This window comes from Cucurbita maxima, unplaced genomic scaffold (genome assembly GCF_002738345.1).
Source record: "Cucurbita maxima cultivar Rimu unplaced genomic scaffold, Cmax_1.0 Cma_Scf00001, whole genome shotgun sequence".
Lineage (NCBI taxonomy): Eukaryota > Viridiplantae > Streptophyta > Magnoliopsida > Cucurbitales > Cucurbitaceae > Cucurbita > Cucurbita maxima.
Genome location: NW_019272017.1, coordinates 10,798,779 through 10,814,824, shown reverse-complemented (window position 1 = coordinate 10,814,824; position 16,046 = coordinate 10,798,779). Strand labels below are relative to the sequence as shown.

Below are 16,046 nucleotides of genomic sequence, written 5' to 3'. Positions count from 1 at the left end.
GAAAAGGGTTTTTATTTTTTATTTTTTTGTTATTATTATTATTGCTTTAAGTTTGGAGTGTTGTAGTATGCGAGGGTAATAATAAGAATACATGTGTGTTGTGTTGTTGTGTTGTGTTGTTGTGTTGTGTTGTTGTGTTGTTGTGTTGTGTTGTTTTGTTGTTTGTTAGTTGTTAGCAACGACAGTGAGTGAGTCGGGCACACCAAAAGCAGAAACTATCAGAACCTTTTACCAATTTCCACTCCTTTCCCTTTCTCGTGATCTCTACTTCTCTCTCTACCTCTCTCTCTCTCTCTCTCTATTTCACTTCACTTTCAAAGAAGCAAACCAAAGCAAACCAAAGCAAAACAAAATGAGAGGCGTTGTTAGACAGTACGTGAGATCCAAAACGCCGCGTTTAAGATGGACTCCTCAACTCCATAACTCCTTCCTTCTTGCCATACAATCCCTCGGTGGCCATCAAAGTAATTCTTCATTTCTTCTTTTTCTTTTTCTTATATATTTATTTTCATTTTTTATATTCTTCTTAGCAGAGGCAACCCCCAAGCTTCTACTTCAGCTGATGGATGTGAAAGGTGTCTCCATATCCCATGTTAAGAGCCATCTCCAGGTCCTCTTCATTTCTGTCAACTTTCATTTATTCTTCTTATTATTATTAATTTTATTTAACGTGTATTGTATTGTATTTGTAGATGTATAGAAGCATGAGAGGCGAGGACGTGAGAAGACATGCTGGTATATTTTGATAATTTTGATTGCATTTGCTGTTGTAGGTTTTGGTATATGTATATAAGTAAGTGAGAGATTGGGGAAATTTGCATTGGTCTCAGAGCCAAAAGCTGGAGGTGGAGAAGGAATGATGAGGAAAAGGAGCACCGCAGCCAAGGAATATACGGGACAATATCAAATCCCGTATGCATATCATTATAACGTGCACCACCCCATGCCCAACCACATTCTTACTACAAACATGCATCATGCCACCTCGCCTTTCTCTCTCCCACTTTCACAGGTCTCTCTCTCTCTCTCTCTCTACACCTCCTTTTTATTTTTTTTAACATACCACGTAACTACAAGGCTTTTACCAAAATTGAATGAAATTAAAATAAAAGAAAACAAATTGCTTTCAATTCAAATGAAAAAATAGATTCAATTAAATGTAGAAAGTGTTGCCAATGTCCCATCTCATAAATTCTACTTTTGTAGACCAATATTCAACAACTCAATTTATTAAAGCAGCACTTGAAAAGAAATGTTTGTGATGTGTATTTCTATATATATTTTTTTGTAGGTAAAACAAACTTCTTCAAAATTAGATTTAAATAACAAAATATTGAAACCCTAGCTATTGTTTGATCACAGCTGACAAATGAAGAGGAACAAAAGCATAAGCCCATGGGACGTCCTAAACACACTAGGGATGGAGGAAGAGTGGTAAAGAAACAGGACCGAGAAGAAGGCCAACATAAGGATTTTGATCAACTCTCATTGTCTCTTTCTCTACAACCAACTAACCCTCCCATTCCTTCGCTTTCCTCTTCTTCTTTAACCTCTCTCGACAAAAGTTTACCGATTCAGAAACACCAAGAAATTGATTTGGACTTATCGATATCACTTTGCCCGAACTACCAAGGATAAATTTATGGTCTATTATTTTGATATCGTTGGTCCTTTTGTATATATACAAGTTTTATAAGTTTTTTTTTTTTTTTTTTTGTAGTCCCATGGATTGCTTCTTTTGTTTGAGTCTTGGTTCTTTGTTTTTGTTGGTGTTAGGGAGTTATTAGTAACTAAGTGTAGTATAATTGTTTGCTTCTTTTAGTGCTTGCACTTAATTTGATTTAACTGCGCAAGATGCTACGCCCGGTGATCGCATGCTTCTACTTCACTTCCATACTCAATGTTAGTTAGAAGAAAGCAACCAAAATTTATATATATTTACAATTAAGTTAAGTCAACTAGTTTCACAAAATAGGACACAAGTAGAAAATACAAAACAAACTCCGATCTAGGTAGGATCTAATGTCTCTAGCTTCTCCATATTGCCGTCTTGATCACTCTGAGTGTATCGATCTTAAATTTCTACTTATTTAGAGACACTATAGTCATTATAAAATAATTATTTTGTGCGAAAATAAACGTTTAAACTTTATTATGAAGCATTAACTTCATTTAAAACACTGTCATAGGCTTACGTGTTCAAAAACATTTTAAAACGAACACAACGAAATACTAACTGAAATAAATGAACATTTAAATTAAAAACATCATATTCTAACTTAAGTCTAAGAAAATAAATGCACTACCCTATGCATGCACCATGATCGACTTGTGATGACGTTGTCAGCCGTACAAAGATGTCTTGCCTTTACCTAAAAATAAGAGTAGCATGCGGTTTGAGTGTTTTAAGAAATACTTAGTAAGCGACCCCCTCTTGGTGGGTTAAATGCAAATACATAATTTCACAAATTGGACCTATTATAACAGTTTATTTTGCTACGAAAGCTATTTAACAGGCAACTTGGATGTGTACTTAATTTTCCTACACATGGTCCACACATGCTAAGTATAGACTCACCAGTTGGTTTGCACACCTCTTGGGCCCCTTTCTAGTCGGGTGAGCATTCTCGATCTATGACACATGGTCCACACATCGCATAACAGTTATGTAACATTTCATAACAGTTTGCATATACGATCTATGACACGTGTGAAACCACGGGCATGTGGCATCACACATCACACAATTATAACAACACAACCTAAGGGTCAATTACTTGGATAGCCTAGGTCAAAGCTACTACAACTCATTAATGCTAGTGCTACTTAATGCTGCTCTCTGAAATTTAATTGTGTCTAAGGAGTTAAACAATCATAAATTAGAATTACTATGAGAATTCTAATTATGCATAAATAATTTAAAACTTGATTCCAAAAATTTAACTAGCCAAAAGGTAATTGTAATTGTATTAATTAAATGAAGAATTGAAATTAGGAGAAAAGGGTCCAAGCCTATCAGGCCCAAGCCGGATCAACCAAAATGTTGGCCTTTAGCTCTCAGAAGTGTATTACAGAGAACTGTTCAAGTGGGATGCTAAAATGAAATGAGGGACCTCCGTTTCATAATGAATGTGTAAGGTTTTGACAGAAAATGACTAAGCCAGAAACAAAACCAATTGGAATTTCAAGTGATGAGGTTATGAGTATTGAACTTGACTTTTATAGCCTTACAAATAGAGAAATAGAAACTAAGTTAAACTAAATAGCTAAAAATACTTAACTATCCCAACACAAACTATCTTTATTTAATCGTATTTGACATAATCAAATTCTTCTAATAATCCCTCCCTTCAACTTATTCTTCTTTATCACGAATTAGTTAAAGTTAGAAAAACTTTGCACACCAAGTTCTTCACAAAACTTCTGAAATGCTTCTATTTGAGAGATTTTGTCAATAAATCAACAAGTTGGATTTCGAGTACCACAAAATAATGAATTAATGGATCCTTCTTTTATAAGATCTTTAAGAAAGTGAAATTTTACTCTTATGTATTTGGAACGTCCATGTAGAGCTGGATTTTGGATAGCTTAATAGTTGAAGTATTATCACACATTCCTTCTATTTCAGAGTGACCAATCTCTCTGAGTATCCTCCCTATCCAAATAGCTTGACATGCACAGACACTAGCAACAACAAACTCAGCTTCTGTAGTTGATAAGGTGACTATAGACTACTTATGAGAAGACCAAGCTACTACTCCTCACTCATTATAAACACATTGCATGAAGTACTTTACTATCTTCCAAGTCTCTGACATAGTCACTATCAGTAAATCCTATTAAATAACTAATTCCTCCCTTTCTATAAAATACACCATAGTCTACTGTACCTTTTTAGCTGCTCCAAAATGTTGTTGGGTTGGACATGTCATAAATTGATTAATCAAACTTTCAACAAACTTGAGATCAGGACGAGTAACTATGAGATACATCAGACTTCTCACTATTTGTTTATACAAAATTACATCTACTTTTGTACCATTTCCATCTTTTCCAATTTCCTGTTCTAGAACAATGGGATTACAAATAGAATTGTAATTCTCTAAGTTAAATCGATTTAAAACTTCAGACGCATACTTTCTTTTGACATATAAAAATACCATTTAATCTTTGTATTACCTCTATTCCAAAGAAAAACTCATTTGACCTAAGTCAGTCATATCAAACTCTTTTTTCATGGAAAATTTAAATTCCTCCAATAATTTTTAGTCATCTCCGGTGAATAAAGACCATCAACATAAATGCTTACAATAAGAATTTTACCTCCCTTTCTCATGATGAAGAATGTCTGCTCATTAGAGATGCTTTTGAATCTTGATGAAGTAGGATTTTATTCTACTAAACCAGGTTATAGGTGCTTGTTTTAATTCGTAGAGAGCCTTTTGGAGTTTGTACACATTTTTGGGCTACAAAAGCAATGGTCATTCTTACAATATCCATTTTGGCCAAAGTGCGTACACTTCTGTATAATCAATATCATGCTATTTTTTGTAGCCTTTTACCACCAATCTTGCTTTGTATTTATCAACTTCACCCAACTCATATAGCTTGGTCTTATAAATTCATCTCACTCCTATTTTCTTTGCTCGAGTGGGTAGAACCACCAAGTGCCATGTTTAATTTTTTTCAATGGATTTGATTTCTTCATCCATAGCCAATGTCCATTGTGGGCTTTTGACAGCTTCCTCAAAATTCATAGGATTTGAAATCATCAAGAATGTCATATGTTCTTTATCCTCTTGAGATAAGCTTTCACCGAAATTATAATATGCTAACCATACAGGTGGATGTCGATTTCTCCCCTTCCTTATTGTCAAATTTGGTGCAATAGTTACTAGAAAATTATTTTCAGCAACGGGTTCAATTGTTTCAGCAACTGGTCTAGTTGTTTCCTCCATGATTTCTCCTTCTTCGTTTTCAGCAGCTGATTCAATTGTTTTAGCAACTGGTTCAATAGTTTTCTCAGTGATTTCTCCTTCTTCAGTTGTATTCTCATCAATTTCAATATTTTCCCCGGTCCAATTTTGTTTCACCTTCAAAAAATTTCCAACCCCATTCACGATCTCCTTGAAAGCTACATTATGACTTACTATACTTTTATTTGTAGTTGGATCAAACATTTTATAACCTTTGGATTTGCGACTGACTCCAAATAAAACAGATGTTACACTTTTATATTCAAGTTTGCTTCTCTTGCATCTGGAATATGACCATGTCTCACACATCCAAAAACTCTGAAATAATCTACTGATGGTTTCTCTCTTCTCGAAGCCTCTTCTGGTGTCATGTCTTTTACGGCAAGAATGAGGGATTGATACAAAATGTGAATCGTCCACCTAACTGCTTCAGACTAGAAATTTTTAGGTACTTTCTTCTCTGTCAGCATAGCTCTTACAAAGTTCATCACGGTGCGATCTTTGCGTTTGGCCACTCCACTTTGTTGTGGGGTATAGGTTATGGTCTATTGTCTCTTCACTCCATCCTTTGAATTCTACATAGTTGAATTGTCCTCCTCTATCTGTCCTTAAACATTTTATAGGTCTTCCAATTTCCTTTTCCACCGTTATCTTGAAACATTTGAAATGATAAAATGTTTATGATTTTTCTATAAGAAAATAATTTCTTTCCTTCAAAAAAACCATCTATAAAGCACAACAAATACTTTTTTTGGCTACTTGAATCTGGTGAAATTGGGTCACATAGATCTGCATGAACAAGACTCAATTTTTCAGTTTCTCTCCATTTACCCATTTTTGGAAATGGAGTCCTATGTTGCTTGCCTTTCATACATGCCTCACAGATGGTGTTTGGAGCTACAATTTGTGGCAGTTTTTTCACCATGTTTTTATGTTTCAAGGTGCACAAACCTTTATAGCCTAGATGACCATAACGATGGTGCCAAAGTGTTGATTGATCAGTATTTGAAACTTGGAGACATCTTCCTTCATTTGTTGTGGCAGATGGTTTAGCAAGCAAAATGAACAACCGATTTGCACTCATAATTGACTCTGTCATTTTTTTCTTTCTATGGATGATAAATGCAACATACACCATCTTTGGACAACACTACTACTCATTTTTCTGTAGTTATCCAATGCTCAAGAGATTATTTTTGAGTTCAGGTACCCAATGCAATTACTAATAGTGTAACGAACCCCATTCAAAGTTAATTTCACTGCATCCTTTCCAGTAGCTTTCCTATTTGTATTATTTTCAAGCTTGACTGCGTGGGAAAAGGTCTGGTCTAATCTTGAAACATACCTTCATTTGCACACATGGTTTGAGCAACTAGAATCCAAGAACCAAGCATCACTCCTTTTTGCTTCATGTCTTTCCATATGAGCCATTAACAACATTCCATCCTCTTCTTCCAGCTGTGCATAATTCAATTCCTTATTCGTCGGTGGACATTCATATTGAAAATGACCTAAGTCATGACACCTATAACATTCAATAGTTGGTTTGTTGAAAGATCAAATGCTTTACTTGGTGATCTTTGAGTCTAGCATCATCAAGATGACCCCTTTGTGCCTCGGTCAGCATTGTTCCTTCCACAGGTTCTGAGAAACTAATCTCTACCACACTCCATAGACTCTTTGCTCTAAGCAAATTTTCCATCAACTCACTTCAGTGATCATAGTGACCATCAAAGTGAGAGATCTTTGTTAAAGTTTTTCCTTCACTCATACTTTTTGTATTTGATCACTAGAAAATTTCTACTATACAAAGCCTAGTGGTGACTCTAATAGAAATTGTAAGGTTTTGATAAGTCAGAAACATAAACAATTAGAGTTTCAAGTGATGATATTATTGAGTACTGAACTTGGCTTTTATAGTCTTACAAATAACTAGAGAAATAGAATAATCAAATTCTTCTAACAGGATGTCAGTCCCCCACTTCTCAGTTTTAAACGAGGTGGGACAACTTTTTTTTTTTTTAATTTTTAATTTTTTTGGTTATTACATCATTCACGTCTAAAATGAACTTTTGTCCTTGAGAGTGTCTTAATCTTGGAATTACTCGGGGGTATTTCTCCCTCATATCTTCTATCTTTTTTTTTTTTTTTTTTTTTTNTTTTTTTTTTTTTTTTTTTTTTTTTTTTTTTTTTTTTTTTTTTTTTTTTTACATAGTTTCTTTTACTTGATGGTTTTATAAAGACCATTTTCCTAGTATAGAAGACCTTCACTTCGCGAGCTAACACTCTTATTGGTCTTTCTTGTAACTTGGGTCATTGTCTTCCTATAAGGACTCGTAATCTACAACATGAGTCAAATCATCAAAACTAAGGGTAAGGAAAATAATTTCATGTTCCTTTCGTAAATATGAGGTAGGATGCTTACTTTTTGAGTTGTCTTAGTACTCTAACTAGTTATCTCTTCATAACATCATTAAACTTTACTAACCTTCACATATCATCCAACACATCTTTATACTATGGCTGAGGCCAGCAATGTCCTTAACTTTTGAAAACTCTTGATATTCAATACATTGCCATGTGGGCCAATTCTTTCCTCTTAATGACAAGAACTATCGCACTCTCTAAACAAATGGTGAGTGTGAAGTCTTGCTTAGTAGTTCATGTGCCTATGACTCGGTCTACTTCAAACTCTTAAAAATTGCAAGCAGATTCAAGGTTCAAATTTTTTTTTTTTTTTTTTATTGAAATCAACCTCTCGTGTTGATATTAATGTTGGAAGAACTTAGATATAATATTCAACCTTAATTCAAATCTTCCCACTTTTTTTCAAGGTGACTTGTTTCCTTCCTTTAACTAGATCATAACTTGATTAGTTTTTATGTATTACTTTATCCTTAAGTCACACACCCCAAATCTTGATAAAGTATCCAACAATGAGTCACTTTGCCTATACAACCTCAAAGCTTCCTTTGAATATTTTCTCCTACAATCGTAGTGTATAAACATCCCTAATAGAAAGGTTATTTCCTCCAATTTCTTTGTAACATTAAGGAGGGACTTAACAAATCAGGTTTTTTTTTTTTTTTTTTTTTTTACATTTTGTCACTTGTATTTATAATAAACCTTGATTTCTTATAAAGAGTCTTTAGGGGTAGTTTCATCCTNTTGTTTTTTTTTTTTTTTTTTTTTTTACACATTTTGTCACTTGTATTTATAATAAACCTTGATTTCTTATAAAGAGTCTTTAGGGGTAGTTTCATCCTTTTCCTTAAAGTTCATAGGTCCGACGTCATCTTCTCCTTGATGATGTTGAATGCCAAGTTTTTGGACAACGTCAACCGGATCAATCATAAGGCCTGATGATTGTTGAGCTTCCACTACTCTGTGGTCATGGTATCCGACTTTACCCTCAATAGGGGTTCGTGAAGATCTTTCTGGTAGATTATCCTCAATTTGCATCTTTCAGAAATCGAAATCGAATCCATCAAACTTCCCAGTTTCAATCTTTGAACTTTCCATCTTCACAGATTGTGGTGAATCTTGCCTAGCTCCGATACCAGTTGTTAGGATCACACAACAATGCACACACTCGATCAAGATGAACGCAAAGAAATAGGAGAGAGAAAATGCAAGGAAGAATATTGACTAAAGAATTTGTATTGATGAGTTCAGGTATGTATACTAATATAGAAAAAAAAATACATTTTGAAATCAATTCCTATATGGTTTCAGTTTAATATATAGAACTTTAACAAATATAACCACCTACTATATATAAATATTTACCATATATATTTCAACCAAATTTTTAATATAAATAGTCAACAAGCTCCATATCCCAACAACTACCACTTTTAATATCTATAGTAGACTATAAGATATTGTCGTTTGTCAAGCTTCCTTGGTCATTTTGATTTGAAACTACTTACTCGTTAGTATATATTGGTACATTCCTTTCCATCTCTATGGTTTTATGTCCTAAAATTCATACTTTGTAAACAAAAACATATTTTATTTTCAATAAAGTTATTACTGTTGTTTATTCAGTAAAGATTGTTATGGAATAAAGTGAACTTTACGATTATTAATCTAAATCCAATAAACTAAGAACACTATGACTATAGTATGATTACTTGAACTATATGCAGAGACATAAAAGTGGATCAGTTCAAGTCTATAGTCAAAATGATCTATAGTATGCGGATAAGGCTGAGTACCTTATCCTGGGGACAGTATGGACGTGACCCACTTTTGTATATGACATAAATATTAGATAAAACCTGGGTTTTTTTTTTCAGTTGTTCCTAATTTAGATTCACACGTTTGTAGAATACCTCCGAGACCATTTGACAAAACACGTCGAATGGATCACCAAAGTTTTAGACGGAAATTTTGTAGGGAGTGGCACAGATTTAGTTGGCCACTCTCCCGCCATTTTTAGGATAATTTATATTTAAATAGGAAATCTGTTGAAACAACCTGATTTTTAAACGCAGTCAAAATTTCATCATTCTCTCTCTTTTATTTTAAGCATTTTATTTTTCTTCTAACAACCTTTTCCTCTCACCGAATTTCTCTGATTATCGAAAAACAACAAGTGGTATCAGAGCCAAGTTGAAACCATCGGTGTATATCATTATGGAGGAGCCAACCTATGAACAAACAAGTTGAATTGCTCAAGTGGTTAGAGCGTCGACCTAACAACACACAGGTCTCAAGGTCTCAAGTTCGGGTAGAAGAAAATGCAAAGTGTAAAAACAAAACACACACATTGTGTGGGACCCATCTCGGACAGGCTCACTCACTCCTCCATGCCGCCGTTGTGTGTCGACATCTCCATCACCACATAGACTGACGTGAATGACCTAACGGTGGAAGAGGTGACTAGAAGACTGCGTAACGTCGAGCAGCGAAAGAAAAATACCATTTCAGCGTAACATCGGCGAGCGAGATGAGCAATACAAGCATCGGCGATGGATCCTAGACATAAGGGCAACAAACCAAACCATATGATTGGGGTTAGGTCTGCGCTCTTCGAGCTCGACTCCAGGGATTCATAGGACGGTTCTGTGCCACAGTTGTGCCAAAAAAAAAGCATTCCCTGAAGAAAGAATTTGAACTAATTGTGCCACGGTTGAGCCTTTCTGTCCAAGGGCTACATAGACACAATACAATGTCTCTACAATGTCTCACTCTCAGAGATGGCCCTTGAGTTCATTTGCTTTTTTGGTTTAATATGGTCGTTCGCCGCCATATTACGATCTGGGAGGGATCTTCATGGTAAGTGCATGTGTCTCCATTGTCGATTCCAAATCTACAGAGATGGAGGTAATCGACGATGATGTTGAACTCGAGAAAAAGCTCCAGCTGGCGTAGCAAAGATGGCACCAGCTTAAGGAGCCAATTCAATTGGAGGAGGAGCGAGTGTTCGCTCACATCGGCGAGCGAGACGAGCAATACAAGCACCGGCGATGGATCCTAGACACAAGGGCAACAAACCAAACCATATGATCGGGGTTAGGTCTGTGCTCTCCAAGCTCGACTCGGGGATTCACGGGACGGTTCTGTGCCACAGTTGTGCCAAAGCATTCCCTGAAGAAAGAATAGACACAATACAATGTCTCACTCTCAGAGATGGCCCTTGAGTTCATTTGCTTTTGGTTTAATATGATCGACTGGTGTTCGCCGCCATATTACGATCTGGGAGGGATCTTCATGGTAAGTGCATGTGTCTCCATTGTCGATTCCAAATCTACAGAGATGGAGGTAATCGACGACGATGTTGAACTCGAGAAAAAGCTCCAGCTGGCGTAGCAAAGGTGGCACCAGCTTAAGGAGCCAATTCAACTGGAGAAGGAGCGAGTGTTCGCTCACATCGGCGAGCGAGACGAGCAATACAAGCACCGGCGATGGATCCTAGACACAAGGGCAACAAACCAAACCATATGATCGGGGTTAGGTATGCGCTCTCCGAGCTCGACTCGGGGATTCACGGGACGGTTCTGTGCCACAGTTGTGCCAAAGCATTCCCTGAAGAAAGAATTTGAACTAATTGTGCCACGGTTGAGCGTTTCTGTCCAAGGGCTGCATAGACACAATACAATGTCTCACTCTCAGAGATGGCCCTTGAGTTCATTTGCTTTTGGTTTAATATGATCGACTGGTGTTCGCCGCCATATTATGATCTGGGAGGGAATCAAATCTCGTCGGGTCGGTGTACAGCGAGTGCGGGAATCCAACATCGAGCAACTGCGGAAGGAGCTCTCGGAGATCCACTTTAAGGACGGCGAATCCGTCATGATTTTTCAATGCGGATCACAGGGCTCGCCAACAACATCACCACACTTGGTGGCAGCATCAGCGAGACAGAAATCGTGAAGAAGATGCTGCAGGTCGTCCCTAATCACCTCGAGCAAGTCGCGATTTCAATTGAGACATTGCTTGACGTGAACGACCTAACGGTGGAAGAGGTGACTGGAAGACTGCATAACGTCGAGCAGCGGAAGAAAAATACCATTTCAGCTGTTGACAAGGAGGGTCGTCTACTTCTCACTGAGGAGGAATGGCTTGCACACCTAAAGCTCCGCGACAACACCGGCGAGAGCAATGGGTCCTCCTCCAGCCGCAAAGACGGTAAGAAGCCATGGTTGTCCCACGGGCGCACGCGCGGGAAAGATGGGAATCAAAAGAAGGAGTCGACCAATGGCAGGCCGATATGCTCGAATTGTGGGAAGAGAGGACACTTGAGCAGGAATTGCTAGAGCAAGCTTAGGAACAAGGAGAAGGCCGAAAAGGCCCATGTGGCTCAATCCGAGGAGGACGAGCCAGCTCTTCATGGTAAGTGCATGTGTCCCCATTGTCGATTCCAAATCCACAGAGATGGAGGTAATCGACGACGATGTTGAACTCGAGAAAGAGCTCCAGCTGGGCGTAGCAAATGTGACACCAGCTAAGGAGTCAATTCAATTGGAGGAGGAGCGAGTATTCGCTCATATCAGTGAGCGAGACGAGCAACACAAGCACCGACGATGGATCCTAAACACAAGGGCAACAAACCATATGATCGGGGCTAGGTCTGCGTTCTCCGAGCTCGACTCAGGGATTCACGAGACGGTTTTGTGCCACAGTTGTGCCAAAGCATTCCCTGAAGAAAGAATTTGAACTAATTGTGCCACAGTTGAGCGTTTCTGTCCAATCGCTACATAGACACAATACAATGTCTCACTCTCAGAGGTGACCCTTGAGTTCATTTGCTTTTGGTTTAATATGGTATCAATAGCTATAGCTGTTTTTCCTGTTTTTCGGTCCCCGATTATAAGTTCTCGTTGGCCACGGCCTATAGGAACCAGGCTATCTACCACTTTCAACCCTGTTTGCATAGGTTAGTGCACAGATTTACGTGAAATAATCCCAGGGGCTTTCACTTCGACATGTCTTCGCTCGTGATCGCTTAGAGCCCCTCTTCCATCAATAGGTACTCCCAATGCGTCGACCACACGCCCGAGCATAGCCTTTCCCACAGGAACATCCACAATCGATCCAGTGCGCTTGACAAGATCTCCTTCTTTAATAGCGGTATCACTACCAAAGACAACAATCCCTACATTCTCATTCTCAAGATTTAAGGCTATTCCTTTGACACCGCTGGCAAATTCCACCATTTCCCCAGCTTGAATCTCCTTCAATCCATAAACACGTGCAATACCATCTCCAACTGAGACCACTCGACCGATCTCATCCACTTTCAAATGAGTGTAAAAGTTGGTAATTCTACTTTCTAATAAAGTCGTTAGTTCCGCAGCTCCGGGAGAGAATTCATGATTCGAAAATGGTCTCGAGTCAAGGGAGAATGTCGTTGCTGATAGATCCCACCCAGATCATGAGCGGGCTTCTTTAGAAAGAAGAGAGTGAAAGTAGGAGCCCTCGCTCGTTGTTCTCTTGACTGTTCAAGATAGCATTGAGCCTACTCGGAGAAAGCTCCTCCATCTTGAAGATGGTTCTTCTTTGACTCTCAAGAAGCAAGCTTTCTCGAAGAAGAAATGAGAAGTTCTCGCTTCTACACCTATCGGTTTCACAATTCCCGTTCTCTGAGCTCGACTCAGGGATTCGCGGGACGGTGAAATTTGACGACGACTCCGTTGTCGAGATCAAAGGACGCGGCACCATCCTATTCGCCAGCAAGGGAGGCGAGCATCGCAAGCTGACCGATGTCTACTTCATCCCGAGGCTCAAGGCTAACCTTGTGAGCCTGGGTCAACTCGATGAGACAGGCTGCTTCATTTCCATCGAGCGCGGACTACTCAAAATCTGCGATAATCAACGACGGGTGCTCACGCAGGCAAGGCGCACGACATATCGTCTTTACATCCTGAAGTTAGAGATAGAACAACCTGTCAATCTCTCGGCCAAGACTGAAGAGGTATCTTGGAGGTGGCACGCAAGGTATGGACACTTAAACTTTCCTGCTCTAGAAAAGCTACAGAAGGAGGAGTTGGTGCACGGTTTGCCAGCAATCAAAGGCGTGAACAAGCTGTGCGACGGGTGCCTCATCGGCAAATAGAGGCGCACACCCTTTCCGTCTCGAACATCCTACCGAGCCAATGAGCCATTGGAGCTTGTACATGACGATATTTGCGGGCCCGTCAAGCCGGCGACCCCAGGCGGTAAGAGTCTCTTCCTCCTGTTAGTCGATGACAAAAGCCGCTTCGGCTAAGCCTGCTACAAACGAAAAGTGAGACGGCAGAGGTGGTTAAGTGCATTAAAGCGCGAGCAGAGGCCGAATGTAAGAAAAAGATGTGAGTGTTGCTTACAGACCGAGGCAGAGAGTTCACCTCGGTAAGTTTCGGTAAGTACTGTGATGAGATCGGTATACAACGGCACCTAACGGCGCCCTACTCCCCCCAACAGAACGGAGTGGTGGAGCGCCAAAATCAAACCATCGTCGGGACAGCGAGGTCATTGTTGGTGACGGTCGGGATGCCTAGGAGATTCTAGGGAGAGGCAGTAATGACGGTCGTCTATCTCCTCAATCGGTCACCAACCCGAAGCCTTGATGGGAAGACGCCATATGAGGCCTGGTACAACAAAAAACCAGCGGTACATCATTTTCGCGTGTTCGGCTACGTCGCATACATGAAGGTAACACGTCCCCACCTCGCCAAGCTCGCTCCCAGGGGGCTGAAGGTCGTCTTCATCGGCTATGAACCCAGGAGCAAGGCGTACAGACTATATGATCCTGTAGGTGGGCGAGCTCACGTGTCTCGCGACAGCGTCTTCGACGAAAGCACCTTCTGGCAGTGGAATGACATGATCGAGGCAGACCATAATCCAAATCAATTCACGATGAAGTACCTCATCACCGAGCCAAAGAAGGAGGAGCCCAACATCAGTAGCCGTCACCGCCGCCAGTAGGTGCAACCCCTGAACCAGTGGAATTCATAACACCACGGACTGTGGATTCGACGTTGGATGCCGGTCACGATACTGATCTGGAGGCCAGGTACCAAAGGATGGACGACCTAGTAGGAGGAGGTGAACCACCTGGATTGGCAGCGCGCGAGCTCGAAGAAGTGGCCGAACTACATGTCATCAGTGCAGATGAATCGAACACCTTCGTTGAAGCAGAAAAGAACTCATGCTGGCTGAAGGCAATGCAGGAGGAGATGACATCCATCACCGAGAATCAGACGTGGAGTCTGGAGGATATGCCGCCGGGACACCAAGCCATAGGGCTCAAATGGGTCTTCAAATTGAAGCGCAACGAAAAAGAAGAAGTTGTGAAGCACAAGGACCGTCTGGTGGCGAAGGGCTACGTCCAGAAGCAAGGAGTGGACTTCGAAGAGGTATTTGCGTCAGTGGCAAGGTTAGAATCCGTTCGTTTCTGGCTGGAAATTGCGGCACATTACTCTTGGGAGGTTCACCATATGGACGTAAAGTCTGCTTTTCCTTAACGGAGAGCTGAAAGAGACCGTCTCTGTCCGACAACCACTTGGCTTCCTAGACAACGACAACCCCAATAAAGTACTGCGCCTGCACAAGGCACTTTACGGGCTTTGACAAGCTCCACGCGCCTGGAACGCGAAGCTCGACAGTACCTTACTGTCACTGAAATTCAAACGTTGCGCCTCTGAGCATGGCATGTACACGCACGGCCATGGCAAGAAGTGACTGATCGTGGGAGTGTACGTCGACGACCTCATAATCACTGGAGGTGACGTGGAAGTCCTCGGAAGGTTCAAGAAGGAGATGTCAAAAAAATTCGAGATGAGCGATCTCGGCGTGCTCAGCTACTATCTCGGCATCGAAGTGCAACAGAATTCTACCGGCGTCTCCATCTGCCAAAGTGCATACGCGAAGAAGCTGCTGGACACAACTGGGCTTGTGGACAGTAATCCTACAAGGACGCCAATGGAGGCCCGACTCCAACTAAGGAAGGTCGGCACTATGACGACAGTCGACTCCACCAATTATCACAGCATTGTCGGGAGTCTGTGCTATCTGGTAAACTCTCGTTCTGATCTTGCTTATTCTGTTGGATATGTGAGCCGGTTTATGGAAGCACCTTGGGAGGAGCACCTAGTGGCTGTCAAGCACATCCTGCGCTATGTAGCCTGAACCAGAGGCTGGGGTGTAAGATACTGCGCAAGGAGCGGAAAGGAGAAACTCAAGCTGGTCGGCTATAGTCATAGTGACATGGCCGGTGACGTTGATGATCGTAAGAGCACTAGCAGAATGATCTACTTTCTCTCAATCAACAAAACAGAAGGTAGTTGCTTTGTCTTCTTGCGAAGCAGAATACATGGCCGCTTCGATGGCAGCAACACAAGGGATCTGGCTTGCGCGACTAATGGAAGAACTCATCGGGAGAGAAAGTGATCCACCAATACTATACGTAGACAACAAAGCTACGATCTCCCTGATCAAAAATCCAATTTTGCACGAACGGAGCAAGCACATAGAAATCAGATTCCACTACATTCGAGAATGTGCAGATCGAGGGCTCATCAAGATTGATTACATCCGAACAGAGGAACAACTTGGAGACATCTTCACCAAGTCCCTGGCGCG

The 16,046-nt window shown here is 40.3% G+C and overlaps 1 protein-coding gene across 1 annotated transcript; it reads left to right on the top strand.

The window, feature by feature from the left end:
* Window positions 1-348: 348 nt before the first annotated feature.
* Window positions 349-1,638, top strand: LOC111488089 (putative Myb family transcription factor At1g14600). The gene is made up of 5 exons (XM_023135724.1): window positions 349-464; window positions 534-610; window positions 693-735; window positions 831-1,012; window positions 1,363-1,638. The coding sequence occupies exons 1-5, from the start codon at window positions 353-355 to the stop codon at window positions 1,636-1,638; spliced, it is 690 nt and encodes a 229-aa protein (XP_022991492.1). The 5' UTR covers window positions 349-352.
* The last annotated feature ends 14,408 nt before the right edge of the window (window positions 1,639-16,046 follow it).